The sequence below is a fragment of the Haliotis rufescens genome, unplaced genomic scaffold (genome assembly GCF_023055435.1).
Source record: "Haliotis rufescens isolate VD_foot unplaced genomic scaffold, xgHalRufe1.0.p SCAF_1, whole genome shotgun sequence".
NCBI classification, from domain to species: domain Eukaryota; kingdom Metazoa; phylum Mollusca; class Gastropoda; order Lepetellida; family Haliotidae; genus Haliotis; species Haliotis rufescens.
The window spans coordinates 29363490-29386163 of record NW_025963779.1 but is presented as its reverse complement, the minus strand read 5'-3'; the positions used below and the strand labels follow the sequence as shown (position 1 = coordinate 29386163).

The 22674-nt window shown below is 40.9% G+C and overlaps 1 protein-coding gene across 1 annotated transcript; it reads left to right on the top strand.

The window, feature by feature from the left end:
• Positions 1–7044: 7044 nt before the first annotated feature.
• Positions 7045–18592, top strand: LOC124114074 (mucin-2-like). The gene is made up of 5 exons (XM_048403976.1): positions 7045–7050; positions 8263–8272; positions 8841–8954; positions 9672–9857; positions 10983–18592. Exons 1-5 carry the CDS (start codon positions 7045–7047, stop codon positions 18305–18307), a joined length of 7641 nt encoding a protein of 2546 aa, XP_048259933.1. The 3' UTR covers positions 18308–18592.
• Positions 18593–22674: the final 4082 nt, after the last annotated feature.

Below are 22674 nucleotides of genomic sequence, written 5' to 3'. Positions count from 1 at the left end.
AAACGGGCTCCATCTGCCCGTTCTTATGGATATACAAACGGGCTCCATCTGCCCGTTCTTGTGGATAATACAAACGGGCTCCATCTGTCCGTTCTTGGGGATACACAAACGGGCTTCATCTGCCCGTTCTTGTGGATATACAAACGGGCTCCATCTGCCCGTTCTTGTGGATAATACAAACGGGCTCCATCTGTCCGTTCTTAGGGATATACAAACGGGCTCCATCTGCCCGTTCTTGGGGATATACAAACGGGCTCCATCTGTCCGTTCTTGGGGATATACAAACGGGCTCCATGTACCCTTCACCGAGAAAAGAGTATCGAGATCTATCTATCCATCACAAGGGATTTAGAAACGGGCCCCAACTATTCATTATGGGGGATATAGAAAAGGGCTTTAGCTATCCATCACGTTGGATATAGAATTATTCATTCATTCATTCATTCATTCATTTTCAAATGGATCTTTCTGATGTGTTTCAATGTATGAGGGAACAGATCAAAAGTTCAATTTGAGGATATGACATGGACACAATTCCAGTTGCACGTATTCTAAAATATCTCTGTATATTTTGTACCTAGCAAATATTACGAAACCCGTTATTTATCAAGGCCGTCGCTTATTCAAATGCGGATCGAGAAACATCAGGCACTTTGAGTTGCTATTCAGTATATCTTTTAAATGGACTCATGTAACCGTTAAAATTGATGGGTTCATTTCCGGAGCATATTAACTAATCTGTTCAATAATAACTGTTTAACTTTTAACACACGACACAACAGGCAAGTGCTGCTGTGATACCTTTTGTTACTTATATAATTCAGAAATGTTAAGTTTTCAAATGAGATAACGGTTTATTAGGTTCCACGACCGTTCATTATTATTCCGAGAAAAAAGACCGCCTCCGTGGTGTATCGGTAGAGCGTCCGTCATGTTAAACTGCGGCATGGTAACTCAGTGAGCTAGCATTATATAATTCGGCATCAGTCCGGACTAGCTATATAGTACAAGCAGCCACACACACACACACACGTGCATGCACGTCGCTATATAAGTGCAATTATCTCCGACGCGACGTTAAACCCAGTTTCATCTAACCGCCGAGAAAAGTTGCAATGTGCCAGGATAATTAGACGAGTGCCTACTGTCATCCCAAACATTAAATATTATTCATGTTTTCATATTGAAACAGCTAAACAACAATCTACTAAAATACCAACTTGTCGCTACATTCTAAAACCTATATGCTGTCCATTATGAAGTACCGTATTTCCTCTATTCGACGCCGAGATATCCAATACGCGCCGGCCAAACGCCTCAACTTGACGCAGGTCCATACTCTCTGTCCAAAAAATTGAAATCGAAATCTGCCCGGGGCTCTATTATATGCTGAATCTCTAATACTGTGATGTGTAATGTGTGATGTGTAATGATGACCGTATTTACCTTGTATGACTGTAGAATTTGGCTTCGATAAGGTGGAGTGAGTAACCACTGTGCCAGCATTGAACAGAATAGACGCCGGACCCCTAATACAAGCCGGCCTTTTATTGACGTCGGGTCAACGGCTCGAGCACAGACGTCAAATAGAGGAACTACGGTAAGTGCGCTGTAAACATTTCTAACATCATAATGATATTGATGCCTAATGTGTGCCAGATGTTATGCTCTGCATAACTTTTATCTTGTATATGCTGACTATCTAATATTATTGAAGCCATAATTCGTATACAGACTTCCAATACGTTCATGTCAATTCCATTTCGCAATGTATTTATTTCATTATTGACGAAGCTAAAAACATCGTAATGAGCGAAACGAAATACTTGCTGGGTTTTTTTTAATTCATCGCAAGAACTCACGTCGTAGCTTCTTATCAAAAGTCCAGTCTCAACCCTTGCCGCAAAATATTTATAGGTTTAATAGGACTATATTTGGGCTGGACTCACGAGTCAATGCACAGGCCAATCAAAATCGACATCCGGTAAATGAACTGCCGTGTAGATTTCGGTCGCTTTCTCGTCAACTTAGCGTCAACAGATATTTTCCAAATCTTTTCATGTTTTTAATCAAGTTGCTCGTCTGATTTTTTCTGCGCTTCGCGAAGTAAGACCCGTTTTGTTACAAAACAGATTTTGAAAATCGATCGGATCGTCTTCAATGGGTGTTGCAATTTTGTTTGAATAAATGCAAGTGATATGAGAGGTGGAATCTGATTGGTCATTAGATGGGACATAGAAGGGACGTAACTCGTAGTAGTCACTGGTGGCGCGATCGAGCCCTGAAATTACAGCCAAGTTCGGGAAGGGTAGAAACTGGAGTCAGTTACCTCCCTTGCCCCGGGAAGATGGAAAAGTTTTAGACTGAAGGTAATGGAAAACGCCACCCAAAACATTCGTCTGAACGCAACCAGTGGTTGCGCCTGCAATACATGACCAGTAACAGCCAATGTGGGTATAAAATGGTTCATTCCAGGTGCGAATGAACTGCACTCTTGGAAATTGAAAATGCGACAGTTTTTGAATACTTTTGTATTTTACTATGTGCGTTACTCCTCCATACTGACGCTATGTATATATACGTTCATAAGTTAATCACAAGACAAATATTTTCTCATATATTTCGATAGTAATGTATGTTTTTTAGAAGCAACAAGGCATTAAACAGCTATTACATGTACATGTCTGGCCTTGAAGCAGCAAAATAAACCAAAAAATATGGCTAATATAGCCAGTTCCTTTCCGAATACGGGAAGCTAAACAACCCACCCCAAGTTTCGCACCAAATATCACCTGCTTGAAAACATTTGAGGTCACATTTAGCTTGTCATTATGTTAAATAAGACAGCACTGAATAATGAAAAACATTGTCCGTTTTAAATACTGAATGGTACATTTCAAAAACATAAAAATCTTGCACAATTTTATCCAATCACAACTGTCAGATGTCAATGTAGCGCAAGCGCAGCAATCCCATGGAACCAGGCTTGGAGAACATCTGGTTCTGATCCACAAGGCCCATCAGGGAAACGCGAGTTGCTTCCCTTGCACAGAAATACTAATTGTCGTAAGTAATGCCACCCATTCAAGTGTATGGTATTATCATTAACTCTGATAACCTTTTATCAGTACTGGGAAACTAGAGTTAGGAGAATTGATCAATATCTTTGATGATAACCTGCTTGTCTAAGTAGGCCTTTGAGCGTAGGCGTTATCAGATATTTCACCTCTGGTCGCATGGCGCACATAGACCCATACAGTGGTGTGGCCACCCCTTGCAAGCTGGACTTGCAGGCACATGTTGCTTTGTTGCTTAACGTAACGCAGCACTCGGCAATATTCCTGTAAATAATGGAGCCTGGGGTCGGACCACCCGATCTACTTTGTCGCCTCTTAAAACAAGCAATGGGACAGTGGGAACAGTTCCTTCACAACTAGGTCGGGTAGCCTAGTGGTTAAAGCGTTCGCTCGACACGCCGTAGACCCGGGTTCGATTCCCGACATGGGTACAATGTGTGAAGCCCATTTCTGGTGTCCCCTGGGATATTGCTAAAAGTGGCGTTAAACCATATTCACTCACTCCATCACTACGACTTTCGTCTCGCCAGGAGATATGGACATATGACAATAAATTCGCTTTTAAATTTTTAATATATTCAGTTCAGTTCAACTCTCTATATTTACAAAAAAAATTTTTTTTTATCTAACTCGATGAGATATAGCCTCGCGGTCTGAGCTTGGTTTGCCTGGTCCAGACTCGATTGTTAAAGCATTGTGTGACCTCTGAACCCAGTGACGTGGATCGCGCACGTGCTTCTGCCACTGACCATGGTTTACCTGCTCCAGACTCGACACAATTCACTCACATACTCGTTCCACATCACACGAGATGTACAGCAAGTAATCATATCCAGCGACAATCCAGCTTCGTGATTATCAACTAGGCGATCTTGTTATCAGATATTGTTACCCCTTAAGCTATGTTGGGTTAAAGGGAAGAAGCATAAATATATACATATAGGGAAGAAGTAATATATATATATATATATATATATATATATATATATATATATATATACACACACACACACACACACACACACACACACACACACAACCCATGCTTGCCGTAAAAGGCGACTATGGTTGTCGTAAGAGGTGTTCCAATTGCGTGGATCGATGCTCATGATGTCAATCACTGGATTGTCTGGTCAAGACTCGCTTATTTACAGCCCGCATTCATATAGCTGGAATATGGTTGAGTAGGGCGTTAAACAACAAACAAACAAACAAACAAAACAGTAATGGTTATTTGAAGGTCCGGTCAGTCAGTCGTCGCCTGTCCGGCACATACTCGTATATTCTTATGAATATAAGATAACCACAACCTAGCTACAGATATGAAGTACTACAGAGTACATTTAACATTAAGTAATTAAACAACACTGATAGAAATAAATATAATCATTATCAAGGCAATTGGGATACAATGACATGCATCAACCAAGTCATCGAGTTTGACCACCCGATTCCGTTAGTTGCCTCTTACGACAAGCATAGTCGCTCTTCACGGCAAGCTTGGGTTGCTGAAAACCTATTCTACCCCGGATCTTCACGGATCTTTTACGGCAAGTATGGGACGTTTGATGTTAGGGCTGCTTGAACAGTATTTGAGTTGGCGTGTCAGGAAAGTGTAAAGTGCTTACGTGACTGGATTACGTGACTGGTTATTCTGAGCGCCTGCGTCAGAATGTGCAACTGATATTTACCACCAGAGTTGGTTTTACCGTATGTAGATGACTATATCTCAATTCGCTGAAGTCCACAGAAATAAATCTTGGCCATTATCCGTAATGAGGTTTAGCTTCATCCAAAGGTTACACAATGATAACATATTTGTTGTTCCATTGCTGTCGTGTCCGGCGCACCCTGAGTTACTCATCGTAATGATAATGACGTAAAGTAAGACTGCTACACGGAGTGGCGCCCTCTGCCCATAGCGACATGTGAGTCAAATACACTCAGCAAATAATCCTTTTACCCAAAGAATAGAATGGCTTGTTTGATATCACCTGCGAATGAATGACTGTTTTCCAGATGGTAGTGAATTGAAATGGGGTTTAACGTCGCGTCCAAGATTATTGCACTTACATAGCGACGTGCATGCACGTGTGTGTGTGTGTGTGTGTGTGTGTGTGTGTGTGTGTGTGTGTGTTAGTCCGGACAGATGCCGATTCCTAGAGCCAGCCCACTGAGATACCATGCCGCAGTTTAACATGAATACCCCACTCAGACACAGTATACTGACTCCGTGCCGACCAGTCCTTGTTTTAGCTCCTTAACGCCGAGCGCCAGACAGGGTAACAACAAGTACCAACTTTTAACGTCTTTTGGTATGACGCGGCCGGGGATCGAATCCCGGCGTTTTTGCTCTCCGGGCGGACTCTCTACCGATGGACCACGGAGGCGGTCGACTGTTTTCTCCTTTTTGTCAATCCCATATAAATTTATATAATAATTAAGTTTAATCGGTATTTCTCATAATAACTCGACTCGGGTGCTTCTTTTGTCTCGCGTCACGTCAGCCATTGTGTCATGACGTAATGGTTTTCCCGGTGACGTCATGTTTGTTGCACATCTGTGAGATTTCACGTATTATGAGATAAAGCTAAAGTCATGTGTTTTCGTGCAAAATACTCAATAGCGAATCTGAAAACACAGAATGTTTATCAAAATTGTAAAATACAAAAAGTTCTAAGAATTCATCCGTAGCACTCTCTCCATATACGTGAAATCTCACAGATGTGGGTCAAACATGACGTCACCGGGTAAGCCATTATGACACCATACATTAGACTAAATGGACTTACTTTCTATCAAGGTACGATAGGGACTAAACTATGCTATTTTCCATACCTCAATAATAACATACCTCGCTAGTAACATACCCTGCTAGTAACATACCCTGCTAGTAGCATACCCCGCTAGTAACACACCCCGCTAGTAACATACCCAGCTAGTAACACATCCCGCTAAAAACATACCCCGCTAGTAACATACCTCGCTAGTAACACACCCTGCTAGTAACATACCCCGCTAGTAACATACCTCGCTAGTAACATACCACGCTGGTAATACACCTCGCTAGTAACATACCCCGCTAGTAACATACCTCGCTAGTAACATACCTCGCTAGGAACATACCTCGCTAGTAACATACCCCGCTAGTAACATACCTCGCTAGTTACACACACCGCTAGAAACACAACCCGCTAATAAGACTAGTAAACAAAATTTGCAACAGACACGTCTGTATGAAGAAAGTGTTTAATTTTAGTCAGTAATTTATTACTGTGGTCTAAAACGATGACAACTGATACAGCTCAAACGTCAGTAGCAATATTATAAGTAAACATACTTGCGCCAATTTTAAAAAAAATTCAATCGATGTTCTGCCGCTCTGTTGGGCCACGGACGGCCCAGTCGTCTTAGGCGACGCAATTCACTGTGCAGAGTTGGGCCCCTTGGTCACGTCAGAAACCTATGATTTTGAGTTCGAATCCCTGTTTGCCTCGATTATTATTAAGGTTTGTCAGCACCATACCTGTGCTCGTGGGTTTCACCAAAGTGGTTAACGTCTTAGACCTGCATCACTTTGGGCTTTAAAATTTCCTCCCACATTAAGCTGACACGCAGTGAGATGACTTGGATACTGTTAAAAGCGGCGTTAAACCAAATTCGCTCACTCTCTGACCACCTTATGCGATGAGTGAGTGAGTGAGTTGGGTTTAACGCCGCTTTTAACAGTATTCCAGTTATATCGCGGCGTGTCAGCTTAATGTGGGAGGAAAGCCCGAAGTGATGCAGGTTTCAGACGTTTACCTCTTCGGTGAAACCCACGAGCACGGGTATGGTGCTGACAAACCTGGAAACATAATTGGGGCGAACCGGGATTCGAACCCACAATCATAGGTTTCTGGGACGCAACTCTGCACAGCGAATCGCGGCGCCTTAGACGACAGGGCCACCCGTGCCCCTTTATGCGATGAAGGTAAAGTAACAACTTACTCGGTCTCGATCAATGCCTTGTGGTATAGCAGATATACATCGGGAATCTAATCGTTGCTGATAACATTGTTCAGTTCACCCACCTCCATCTGCCCACTGTCAGGTTTGTTATTGAGTCATATAAATAAATGTTTACACTTCTTTTTAATGAAATCTGACATATTTGAATTCAGTTCGGTTCGATAACATGCGAGTGTATTCGGGACAAATTTTTAGACGCATAACGTTTGTGTTTGTGATGTACACGATGTACACAGGTTACACATAAATGCATCTAAAGCTGTCTTCAGAGATGTCATTACATAGATCCCCCGATGGGATTCTTGGGCACGTGGTACAAAAAGTTTATCGTAAAAGCCAGTATAATTTGGGATTGGGTGGTCATCATGGATTCTGAGTGAGTGAGTTGGTTTACGCGGTTCTTAGCACTACCCCAGCTCTATCACGGCGGGTTACACCGGAAATGGTCTTATGGGTAATGAGTATGACTAGTAAATTGCTGGTTGACGACGTGACGTCAGCCGTGACTAGGCTGGATCTGACCACCGCTTGAAGACGTCGCAATTCGCTGTCCAACATGCGTCCCTCAAGGCGTTGTCATGGGTTCGAATCCCAGATTTGTCCTGAATAAAATCACTGTTTGTAAGCACCACCAGATCTCGTGTGTTTCACCAAACGTTTATGTCCCAGATTAAGGTTGCAGGCCGTGATATAACTGAAATACTGTTTTATTTTAATTCAATCACAAACGGTGTATTTTACTGACTACGCTGTATATTGATCCATTCACATTTGAGTAATATGGGTCTTGTCATTAAACTGGAGTCTAAAGTGGCACACCCTGTACATGTACGTGTGGTTCACAGTTAACAAATACGTGCAAATAATGATATATAAAACATAGTTTATCTGATTGACCAGTCAAAATTAGATGTTTTCACAGTCATTGAGATACTAGCCGTCCGTTAGGTACAAACTGATTGCACCACACGGAACCACGGTGTCAAAGGTTAAATGTAGGATAGTATCTTAGATATATATATGTACTCTCGGCTAGATCCGATCACGAAGGAAGTATTTCAATAGACTAGTGTGTCAGTGATAACGAGGACACTGGGCGGATCCCACAATGAAGTATTTGCGTGTTGGTTTCAATACTTTACTTGGAATATACGTTACAGCGTTCTGTTTTCAGGCAGCCACAGGTAGGCTTTTAGTGAGAAAATACGTAATTTATATACATGTATCTATATCACATGATTACAAATGCTACTAAATAATTGTATAAAACAAATAAACATGACCAAAAGTGTTAGGAAATTAGAAATACTAGTATTTTGTTAAAGAAACAGTAGTGTTTGTATATATCTGTCTTTTTAACAATTATTACGCTATTAATAATTACCGACGGTAACGTTTGTGATTGACCGTGGGGATTACAGGACATACTATAGTTACGCCATGCGTGGTGTGAGATCGGGTGGTTCGCCGGAATATTTCAGTCTTGTCTGTCAGAATCGGAAACCAATGTGAAAAATAGTCCAAAGACGCCATCAACATCTAAAAACGTCCTAAAAACCCTTTATCCAGTACATAATGCACAAAAACCGGTTCTTTTGGTTGTGTTTACATATACCAGAATACCAATTAGCAGGGATAAAATGAAATGATATATACCGTTACATGTCTCCTACGTTCACAATGGTGACTGAAATACACACACGATATTTGTAGATTGTATTTTGAGATCGAGTGTTTTTTGTTGTTTTTCAGCTTATTCTCAGTCTGCCGAGGACAATGATGCTGCTCCATCATGTTTTACCTCATTGTCGTGCAACTTTGATCACGACATGTGCGGATTTACGTCAACAACAGTGTCGGGGGCAGGTTTGCTGATGTGGAGAAGGGACAAACAGTTTGGTGGAATACAATCACCCGAGCATGGTAGGAGGATGTTATATCATAGGTAGTTCACCACAGGGGACGTTATGCTATAAAACTCGTGTTTTGCATCAGACAGTTTTGTTTGTTGTTCAACGCCGCAGTCAGCATTATTCCAGCTATATGACGACGGTCTGTAAATAAACGAGTCTGGACCAGACAATCCAGTGATTGACATCATGACCATCGATCCACCCAACTGGGATCAATGACATGCATCAACCAAGTCAGCAAGCCTTATCACCATATCCCGTAAGTCGCCTCTTACGACAAGCATCGTCGCCCTTCACCGCAAGCTTGGGTTGCTGAAGACCTTTTCTATGGGATGATGTGTTGACTGGGACATTTGATGTTAGGGCTGCTTGAGACCACCTCTGGGGTCTAGTGGTAGAGCGTCCGCCCGGAGAGCGGAAGGTCCGGGGTTCGATCCCCGGCCATGTCATACCAAAAGACGTTAAAAGATGGTACTTGTTGTTACCCTGTCTCGTTTAATATTGTTACGAATATGACTACAACTAGCTAACAAATACCTCATACATTCACATCATGTCCTACATATACGGCTGTAAGTATTCTCCGCTGAACGACATTTCAGCAATGATATCGTTGAATACAACCCTCTCAACGTACACTGTAAGTTCAATTCAACCTTTTGCTTGACAGGTTATTTCGCCCATCTCGCCACAACCAACATCCTGACCAAAGATGGAGATACAGCAGACCTCGACAGTCCTCCACTCTGCCACACTGGAACTTTCTGTCTCTCATTTGATTACTGGCTGGGGAAAGAGCCAGTCACATTGGACATACTGGTCCAAACAGGAGGCGGGACATCTAAAGCCATCTCATGTTCATCTCACCAAACATGGACAGCTTATAATACAACTCTTAATGTCAAAGTCAATTCTAAAGTAAGTTCGAGAAACAAAGAAAGTTACAATGTGTCATGTCTTTCTCAATGTCATGCATTGATGAGAAACTATATTCCAAATAACCTGTAATTGTTATGCATTTCCAGATTATCTTCAGGGGAACACGTGCTCATTACGGAAGCGTTGTAGCTGTAAAGAACGTGAAAGTAACCGAGTGTGAGTATGTTGAGGACATTGTATTGTCATTGTAATAGTATATCAATTCATAAAAAAACCTTCCTGGTAATGCATGCTTCAACATTTGGTAAAGTGAGATGAAGTCACTTTGAACACTATACATACATTTGTATAAATGTTACAGTTCATTTCCATTTAACTCATTTGTTAAAGGTGTCATCATGTTGTATGGCATCACTATTCAAGGATAACCAAGAATAAGAAGGAATAACGCGTTCACATCCGCAAACCGTGGTAGTGTTATGACAACATCCTACATCCCATGCATATATCTTAATTTGATGTCATCACATTGTATGATACCAACGTTATTTTTCAAGTAGGTCCGCGTTCAATAAAGTGATGTTATCGATGCGATTGTCGGTGTGAAATTATGGGAGTTATGACCGCAAACCTTTTGTTGAACGGGGCCTACATGCTCTTGGATCTAATTCAGTCCTGAAGTAATTTGCTGATCCATTACAAATAGATGTTGTAGCATATGCCCGATACAAAAAACACAGATTGAGGTTAAGGCATTTGCATAAGTTGTTCCACGTTCATAGCTGTACATATCTAACAATGTATTGTGTGCTGAAATGAAGTATTTATCTGAAAGTATAAAATCATAACAATTAAGCAAAAACTAAGACAATGTGATCGATGTACGAAAATAGACAACAAATAAAACATACTTTTATATTTTGTCAAATCAGTGTTTGTCTCACCTCGTGACCTGAACAAGTTGACAAAAGCAATTCATGAAAGTTTTAACTTCAGGGAAGGCCATTCGATCAGATAAAAAAGAAATTTTCGGGGAAAACCGAAACAAATAAAAATATGGGAGGTAACCAAGGTCAACTGTTTCTTTTTTGCATTTTTTCAGGCCCAGGAACAACAAAAGGAAGTACATCTAAAGCAACTACGCACAAGCCATCGACTCACCAAATAAAACAGAAAATAACGCAGCACATAAAAACTACAGCTGAACAAACGAAAAACAAACCTACAACCCCTAAACAAACTACACACAAACCTACTACCCCTGAACAAATTACACACAAACCTACTACCCCCAAACCAACTTCTCACAAACTAACTACACACAAACCAACTACCCACAAAACAACTACACCTAAACCAACTACTAACAAACAAACTACACACAAACCAACAACTCGGAAAACAACGACACACAAACCAACAACTAACAAAGCAACTACACACAAACCAACTACCCAAAAAACAACCACACCTAAACCAACTACTTACAAACTAAATTCACCTAAACCAACAACTCACAAAACAACGACACCCAAACCAAACACTCACAAACAAACTACCGCAAAACCAACCACTCACAAAGCAACTACACCTAAACCAACCACTCACAAACCAACTACATACAAACCATCTACGCACAAAACAACTACACCCAAACCAACCACTCACAAACCAACTACACACAAACCCACTACACCTAAACCAACCACTCACAAAACAACTACACCTAAACCAACCACTCACAAACCCTCTACACCTAAACCAACCACTCACAAACCAACTACACACAAACCAACTACGCACAAAACAACTACACCCAAACCAACCACTCACAAACCAACTACACACAAACCCACTACACCTAAACCAACCACTCACAAACCCACTACACCTAAACCAACCACTCACAAACAAACTATACACAAACCCACTACACCTAAACCAAAAACTCACAAAACAACGACACTAAAACCAACCACTCACAAAACAACTACACCTAAACCAACCACTCACAAAGCAACTACACCTAAACCAACTACCCAAAAAACAACCACACCTAAACCAACTACTCACAAAACAACTACACCCAAACCAACCACTCAAAAAACAACTACACCCAAATCAACCACTCACAAACCAACTATACACAAAACAACTACACCTAAACCAAAAACTCACAAAACAACGACACCCAAACAAACAACTCACAAAACAACGACACCTAAACCAACCACTCACAAAGCAACTACACTAAAACCAACCACTCACAAAACAACTACACCAAAACCAATCACTCACAAACAAACTACACCTAAACTAGCTACTCACAAAACAACTACACCTAAACCAACTACACCTAAACCAACTACACCTAAACCAGCCACGCACAAACCAACTACACACAAACCAACTACGCACAAAACAACTACACCTAAACCAACTACGCACAAACAAACTACACCTAAACCAACCACTCACAAAACAACTACACCTAAACCAACTACTCACAAACAAACTACACACAAACAAACAACTCACAAAACAACGACACCCAAACCAACAACTCACAAAGCAACTACACCTAAACCAACCACTCACAAAGCAACTACACCTAAACCAACTACGCACAAACAAACTACACCTAAACCAACTACTCACAAAACAAATACACCTAAACCAACTACACCCAAACCAACTACACCTAAACCAACCACTCACAAAACAACGACACCCAAACCAATCACTCACAAACAAACTACACACAAACCAACAACGCACAAAACAACTACACCTAAACCAAAAACTCACAAAACAACGACACCCAAACCAACCACTCACAAAACAACTACACCTAAACCAACTACACCTAAACCAACCACTCACAAAACAACGACACCTAAACCAATCACTCACAAACAAACTACACCTAAACCAACTACTCACAAAACAACTACACCTAAACCAACTACACCTAAACCAACCACTCACAAACCAACTACACACAAACCAACTACGCACAAAACAACTACACCTAAACCAACTACACCCAAACAAACTACACACAAACAAACAACTCACAAAACAACGACACCCAAACCAACAACTCACAAAGCAACTACACTAAAACCAACCACTCACAAAACAACTACACCAAAACCAACCACTCACAAAACAACTACACATAAACCAACTACTCACAAACAACCTACACACAAACAAACAACTCACAAAACAACGACACCCAAACCAACAACTCACAAAGCAACTACACTAAAACCAACCACTCACAAAACAACTACACCAAAACCAATCACTCACAAACAAACTACACCTAAACTAGCTACTCACAAAACAACTACACCTAAACCAACTACACCTAAACCAACTACACCTAAACCAACCACGCACAAACCAACTACACACAAACCAACTACGCACAAAACAACTACACCTAAACCAACTACGCACAAACAAACTACACCTAAACCAACCACTCACAAAACAACTACACCAAAACCAACTACTAACAAACAAACTACACACAAACAAACAACTCACAAAACAACGACACCCAAACCAACAACTCACAAAGCAACTACACCTAAACCAACTACGCACAAACAAACTACACCTAAACCAACTACTCACAAAACAACTACACCTAAACCAACTACACCCAAACCAACTACACCTAAACCAACCACTCACAAAACAACGACACCCAAACCAATCACTCACAAACAAACTACACATAAACCAACAACGCACAAAACAACTACACCTAAACCAAAAACTCACAAAACAACGACACCCAAACCAACCACTCACAAAACAACTACACCTAAACCAACCACTCACAAAAAAACTACACACAAACAAACAACTCACAAAACAACGACACCCAAACCAACAACTCACAAACCAACTACACCTAAACCAACCACTCACAAACCAACTACGCACAAAACAACTACACCTAAACCAACAACTCACAAACCAACTACACCTAAACCAACCACTCACAAACCAACTACGCACAAAACAACTACACCCAAACCAACCACTCACAAACAAACTACACACAAACAAACAACTCACAAAACAACGACACCCAAACCAACAACTCACAAAACAACTACACCTAAACCAACCATTCACAAATCAACTACACCCAAACCAATCACTCACAAACAAACTACACCTAAACCAACTACTCACAAAACAACTACACCTAAACCAACTACACCTAAACCAACTACACCTAAACCAACCACGCACAAACCAACTACACACAAACCAACTACGCACAAAACAACTACACCTAAACCAACTACGCACAAACAAACTACACCTAAACCAACCACTCACAAAACAACTACACCAAAACCAACTACTAACAAACAAACTACACACAAACAAACAACTCACAAAACAACGACACCCAAACCAACAACTCACAAAGCAACTACACCTAAACCAACTACGCACAAACAAACTACACCTAAACCAACTACTCACAAAACAACTACACCTAAACCAACTACACCCAAACCAACTACACCTAAACCAACCACTCACAAAACAACGACACCCAAACCAATCACTCACAAACAAACTACACACAAACCAACAACGCACAAAACAACTACACCTAAACCAAAAACTCACAAAACAACGACACCCAAACCAACCACTCACAAAACAACTACACCTAAACCAACCACTCACAAAAAAACTACACACAAACAAACAACTCACAAAACAACGACACCCAAACCAACAACTCACAAACCAACTACACCTAAACCAACCACTCACAAACCAACTACGCACAAAACAACTACACCTAAACCAACAACTCACAAACCAACTACACCTAAACCAACCACTCACAAACCAACTACGCACAAAACAACTACACCCAAACCAACCACTCACAAACAAACTACACACAAACAAACAACTCACAAAACAACGACACCCAAACCAACAACTCACAAAACAACTACACCTAAACCAACCATTCACAAATCAACTACACCCAAACCAACTACGCACAAAACAACTACACCTAAACCAACTACTCACAAACAAACTACACACAAACAAACAACTCACAAAACAACGACACCCAAACCAACAACTCACAAAACAACGACACCCAAACCAACCACTCACAAACCAACCACACACAAACCATCAACTCACAAAGCAGCTACACCTAAACCAACTACCCAAAAAACAACCACACCAAAACCAACTACTCACAAAACAACTACACACAAAACAACAACTCACAAAACAACTACACCCAAACTAACCATTCACAAAACAACTACACCTAAACTAACTACTCACAAGACAACTACACCTAAGTCAACTACGCACAAAACAACTACTCACAAACCAACTACACCTAAACCAACTACACACAAAACAACTACTCATAAACCAACTACACACAAAACAACTACATACAAAACAACTACACCTAAACCAACCACTCACAAGACAACTACGACTAAACTAACTACACACAAACTAACTACACCTAAGCCAACTACTAACAAACAACCAACACCTACACCTACAATTCACAAAACAACTAAATCTAAACCAACCACTCACAAACAAACTTCACCCAAACCAACTGACCACGAAATGACAACACCTAAACCAACTACATCCAAACAAACTACAACTAAACCAACCACTCACAAAACAACTACACCTAAACCAACTACCCACAAACAAACTACAACTAAACCAACTACTCACAAAACAACGACACCCAAACCAACCACTCACAAACAAACTACAACTAAACCAACTACCCACAAACAAACTACAACTAAACCAACCACTCTCAAAACAACTACACCTAAACCAACTACACCCAAACAATCTACAACTAAACCAACCACTCTCAAAACAACTACACCTAAACCAACTACACCCAAACAAACTACAACTAAACCAACCACTCTCAAAACAACTACACCTAAACCAACTACACCCAAACAAACTACAACTAAACCAACCACTCTCAAAACAACTACACCTAAACCAACTACACCCAAACAAACTACAACTAAACCAACCACTCTCAAAACAACTTCACCTAAACCAACTACACCCAAACAAACTACAACTAAACCAACCACTCACAAAACAACTACACCTAAACCAACTACACCCAAACAAACTACAACTAAACCAACCACTCTCAAAACAACTACACCTCAACCAACTACACCCAAACAAACTACAACTAAACCAACCACTCTCAAAACAACTACACCTAAACCAACTACACCCAAACAAACTACAACTAAACCAACCACTCTCAAAACAACTACACCTAAACCAACTACACCCAAACAAACTACAACTAAACCAACCACTATCAAAACAACTACACTTAAACCAACTACACCCAAACAAACTACAACTAAACCAACCACTCTCAAAACAACTACACCTAAACCAACTACACCCAAACAAACTACAACTAAACCAACCACTCGCAAAACAACTACAACTAAACCAACTACTTACAAAGTAACTACACCTGAACCAACTACTCACAAACAAACTACACATAAATCAACTACATCTACACCATCTACAAGCACAGCAACTACAACTACATCTACCCCAACTACAACTACACCAACTACATCTTCACCAACTACATCCATGCCAACTCGACCTACTCCAACTTCACCTACTACAACTACACCAACTACAACTACACCAACTAAACCTACTACAACTGCACCAACTACCTCTACTCAAACTACATCTGCACCAACTACATCTACTACAAATACACAAACTATAACTACACCAACTACATACACACTAACTACAGCTACACCAACTACAACTACTACAACAACACCTACAGTTACATCTACATCAATTACAGCTAAACCAACTATATCCACGCCAACTACATCTGCACCAACGACAACTACACCAACACCAACTACACCAACTACACCAACTACATCCACAACATCTACAACTACACCAACTACAACTACACCAACTACATCTGCACCAACGACAACTACACCAACCGCATCCACGCCAACTACAACTACAACAACTACATCTACACCAACTACATACACACCAACTACAACTACACCAACTACATCTACACCAACTACAGCCACGCCAACTACATCCACACCAACTACAACTACATCTTCACCAACTAAATCCACACCAACTACAACGACACCAACTACAACTACTACAACTACACCAACTACAACAACTACACCTGCACCAACTACACCTACACCAACTATATCTACTCTAACTACCTCTACTCCAACTACACCTACACCAACTACAACTACACCAACTACAACTACACCAACTACATCTACTTCACCTACACAAACTTCATCTACCCAAACTACAGCTACTAAAGCTACAGCTATACCAACTACATCTACACCAACTACAACTACACCAACTACAACTACACCAACTACATCTACTTCAGCTACACCAACTTCATCTACCCAAACTACAGCTACTAAAGCCACAGCTACACCAACTACATCTACATCTACACCAACTACAACTACACCAACTACATCCACACCAACTACACCTACACCAACTACATCCACACCAACTACATCTACGCCAACTACAGCTACGCCAAGTGAAGCTAAATCAACACTAACTGCACCTACATCATTTACAATTACGCCAAACACATCTACATCAACTTCATCTATACCAGCTACAAGTTCGCCAACTACAACTACATCTATACCAACGTCCTTTACACCAACTACATCTACACCAACAACTACAACCACATCAACTACATCTACACAAAGTACAGCGAAACGAGCAACACAAAAAACAACTATACTTACACCAACTATAACGAAAACAATTTCACATAAAATAACAGCGCAGAAACCAAGCACACCTAAACCATCTAAATCTAACCAAACCACAGCAAAACCAACCACACACAAAAACACTACACCAACAACAACTACACAAAAAACAACTACACAGAAACAAACAACACCAAGACCAACAACTCCTACATCCAGTCAATCCACCAACAGTCCATTTACGCATTCAACGACTGAACACAATGTGAACGCCGACCTCTTGGCTGGAAAGCACAGAGATATCATCATCGGTGTCACCGTCCCTCTCGTCGCCATTTTGGTCATCTTAGTCGCTATCTTTTTATACAAAAAACGTATTCCGAAGAAGTCGACCTACATCACTGACGACGATGTGGCTGGGCGCTGGGTGGGCGTTGGCCGTGAAGACTACGCGGAGAAATACATAGAGCAGCCCAACGAAGCATACAGCATGGCAGTCTCATCAATGCACGAACACATTAATGACGATGACTTTGATGATGTTCGGCTTTGATCAAGAGAGGCACGGTCGAACATTATATAGGGCAAATGTTATGTGTATAGGTGTCAGGGTTTGTTAGGGATAAGTATTTTCATACTATTTACATGTGAATGTACACATATGACTGTTATGGTTTTCATATTCGGGGAGGGGATGGGTTAGCTTTGTGGTTAAATGGTTCGCTCGCTGCGCCTAAGACCTGGTTTGGATTACCCACAATGGTACAATGTGTAAAGCCCATTTCATGTGTACCCTGCCGTGACACTCACTCACTCACTCACTCACTCAATCAATCACTCGCTCGTTCATTCGTTCACTCACTCGCTCACTCGCTCACTCACTCACTCACTCACTCATGTCCAAGAAGTAAAAATTACCCACATGGATGTGGTTTTCATTTCGCATCATTAGAATTAGTATCATCCCAACCTAGCACCTAGTGTACTATGCATCATATCAATATGTCACAAGACCAATGTCACGCTGACTTCGCGAGTAATGTTTATAGTCAGACACTTCTTAAATATTACACTGTACTCGCTATAATCCGCATCACTGTCCAACCTACTAGCATTTAGAACCTGTATATTATCGTGAACGTGTTGTTTATTCTCAACAGTATAAACAACTACTACTTCACCCGCACCAACTACCACTACTACAAGTGGTTGAAGCAGGTGTCTTGAAGAAGATTATGTAACTAGCTGTGTAAAGGAATGATAATAATACAGATGTTTGATTATATATGGTTATCTATAGAAAAATTAATAGATGTTTTTTTTACCATAATAGTGCTTCCATCGGACGTGTAACGGTGGGTGTGTATCTACGAGTATCACAAGTACTTGTTGGAGTGTATGTATGTTATTATTCTTAACATGTGCTCACCTATTTTCCCTTTGTCGTTTGTCTTGGCGTAAGTGCCTTACATGTATGTAATACAGTAAACTACGGTTATAACGAACACGCTTATAACGAACTGACGGATATAACAAACTTACTTTTTGGTCCCGACTACTTGCTGTAGTTATGCTGTGTATATGCATATAACGAACTACGGTTATAACGAACTAAAATTAGTAGTCCCTTTGAGTTCGTTATAACCGTACTTTACTGTACTTCTTTCTGTAGTTATTTCATTTATTCCAAGTGAATTCTCTGCTGGCAGAGAATGTACACGGGTTGATACTTCATGATTAATGTTAGACACATGTCTTCATCAATTGTTTGTGTGCGTTACAGATTTGCATGAATATGAATCAATAATGTATATTGGTGGTATTGAATAAAGTTATAACTTCGTGTGAGTTGATTTATTACTGTACCTCATGCACTGAGGGTAGGGCCATACACGTCATGTTTTCAACCACACCTGAAGATGGTCTGGTTCTACATCATGTCTTTCTCAGTCGAGGATAAAGACTCTTGATTGGATATTATACGAACGGATACATGTCGCTGAATAAGCATGTGGGATGTGATTCGCGCAATCAAAGCAAATTCATCTACTTTGATATATGTATAGGATAAAACACGTCCGAGGGTTGTTATGATATTTAAAACCCGCATCCCGAGGGATTTTCCCAGGGAAAGGGTTTTAAATATCACTAATAACCCGAGGGGGAGCAATTTATCTAACTTATGAACCGAAAAAAGAAACTTAAAACAACATTTATCAACATTTTTATGTTTCGAACATACTTTCCATGAACATTAGGAAATGGGCGTAAAATATCTGTTGCTGGCATACGGATCTTGAAAAGGACATCCTAAAAACATCATTTTTATCACTCACTGGGCTACAGATACGAAGGTTGCGTGTTCGATCCCCGGGAATATAAAGAAAATATTTGTCATTTGATTTTACATTTCATTACATGTTACAATCTGAATCGAAGTTGTATAAAATCCATCGGATATTATAACACATTATATAGCAAATATGACTTGAATATCCTATAAAATCCCAGGGATATTATATAAAATCCCAGGGACATTACAGCGTCCCTGTTTACGAGATTTAACCCGACCAGAGAACAATAGGATGACGTCACTGGAAGTTTATAAGCAGATGTAAGGCATCGTGTTGTGCAGATCTCTACAAGTACAAAGTAAAGAGGCTGATACTGATATATTGTCCTTGTGTGATCGGGGGCACGTGTGGCCCAGTTGTCGGAGGATCTGCACTTTGCTGTGCAGAGTTGCGTCCCCTAGACGCGGCGGAATGCTATGGTCGGGGGTTCGAATTCCAGACAAAGATTCTTGGTTTGTCAGCCAAATTACGCCAAATTGCAAAACGTCCGATATCTTAATCTGTTGAGATTTCTTCAACAGAGAGAAATGGTATTTCTCTAACAATGTTTGAAGTTGCGTTAAATCGATGTCACTCACTCATTGTATAATGTGTAGTTTTACCGCTAACGTAGGTGTGGGGCCTGAGGTTTTAACTCGCTCATACACTTATAAACGTTTTGGGGAGTGTTAACACTTGGCAGAGTTTTGTGAATAGAAGTCCGTCATTCGTAATATGTTGTTTGTTCCCTGTTGTGTTCTGTTGTTTTACGCCGCACTCAATATTTCAGATATATGACGCATCATGTCCTGACCAGACATACCAGTGATTGATAATTGAGCACAGAACCACCCCGTCGGGGCATGTAGGCACGCGATCACCAAATCAGCAAACCTGACTACCCGATCCATTTAAGTCGCCCAATAATAATAATAATAATAATAATAGGCTATTTATATAGCGCATTATTCCCCTCGACTCTGCAGGGGCATACTCAAAGCGCTATTATAACCCCGGTCACTGGATCAGTGTTCACTAAAGAATCATTCTCAACTCCCTGAGGAGTATGCAACCCAAGCGCTGGAAGGTTAACAACCACATTGCCATATCATCCTGCCGGGTACCCATTCACTGCTGGGTGAACAGAGGCACATTTCGAACGAAGACACTTGCCCAAAGAGACGCCACATGTGTTACAAGAGCTTCAGTGCGGGGCAGGACCGAAGCCCTAGAAACTCTCAAGAGCCAATTAAGCTGCCGATACGCGGTCACTCATCCAAGGACTCTCCGTTCCTTAACTTCACCTGATTTGTGACCTGTGCACTGAGCACAGGACCACAGGACCACAGGGCCCTGTTCAACAAAGCGATCTCAGTGCTACGGCGATCTTAAGTCAGTTACAGTGTGCGAGTTACGATCATCGTAGAGCCAAGTTCGCTATGTGCAAGTAAGCCCAGGTCTAACGTGGAGAGAAACGGATATACCGACTGGTTCTATGCTCATAATATCACACTATGGTCTATCTGTTTGCGGGTTTGTTCATCGACAGCGACGATTACCAAGGATCACGAAAATGTATTCAATGTCCACACATTTTACCCGGTCGCCACTCAACAGGCGTGCATAACACAGTCCTGTACGTGTCTGGATCTCCAATGAACTTTGTGGTGGATATTTGTGGTGGGTCTGTCTGAAGTGTTTTACTTTGGGAATGAAAACTATTTTTTAGAATCAGGCGTGTAGTTTCGAAAGATTAGCTCTGCCAATGACTTATTGCTTCCGAGTATGACATAGTTTCCTGTAGCTACTATCAGTATCTTCAGTTGCTATTTCATAGACATTGATAACTATTGTTGATCCAACACATCATATATTTGCAGTGAAGGATAAGAAACAAACGTTGTTTTATGGTAGACATGTGGAGGACATTTCCAAATTTGACTCATCAATGATGTCCGATGCAATTCCCTATTTTGACAGTGTTTTTTTTCAGGTGAACAATTGACTTGTCTTTGCATGTGTTTGTGACGGGTGCCACCGGCGGGGCAGGACACGCTCACCTTTTCGCGAACACCTGGTATCATTTCTGTTTGATAGTGATTCATAAACACATGCTCGTGATATAGTCGGAATCGTACAATCGACTCCGCTTTATGCAGATATTTCTGTTGGATATGGAACGGGTTTATTATTAGTCTATGAAGTCAGTAAGTTCAACATGCGAGATGATCTTGAATTTTAAAGACCAAAAAACATGTAATGTGTCATACTGTTTTTGACTAAATACACCCCCGTACATTCTTACGAATACTCATAAAGTTACTTTCTTAGTGAATCGGGAAACCCTCGCAATGAGGCTGGTCACTTTTACCGGACGGAATAGTTTAAATGAGTGAGTGAGTTTTGATTGTACGCCGCTTTTAGCAATATTCCAGCAATATCACAGCGGGGGACACCAGAAATGGGCTTCACACATTGTACCTATGTCGGGAATCGAACCCGGGTCATCGGCGTGACGAGCGAACGCTTTACCAATCATGAGTCAGTTACCCAACCGCCCCGGAATAGTTTGATCGAACGTTTGTGA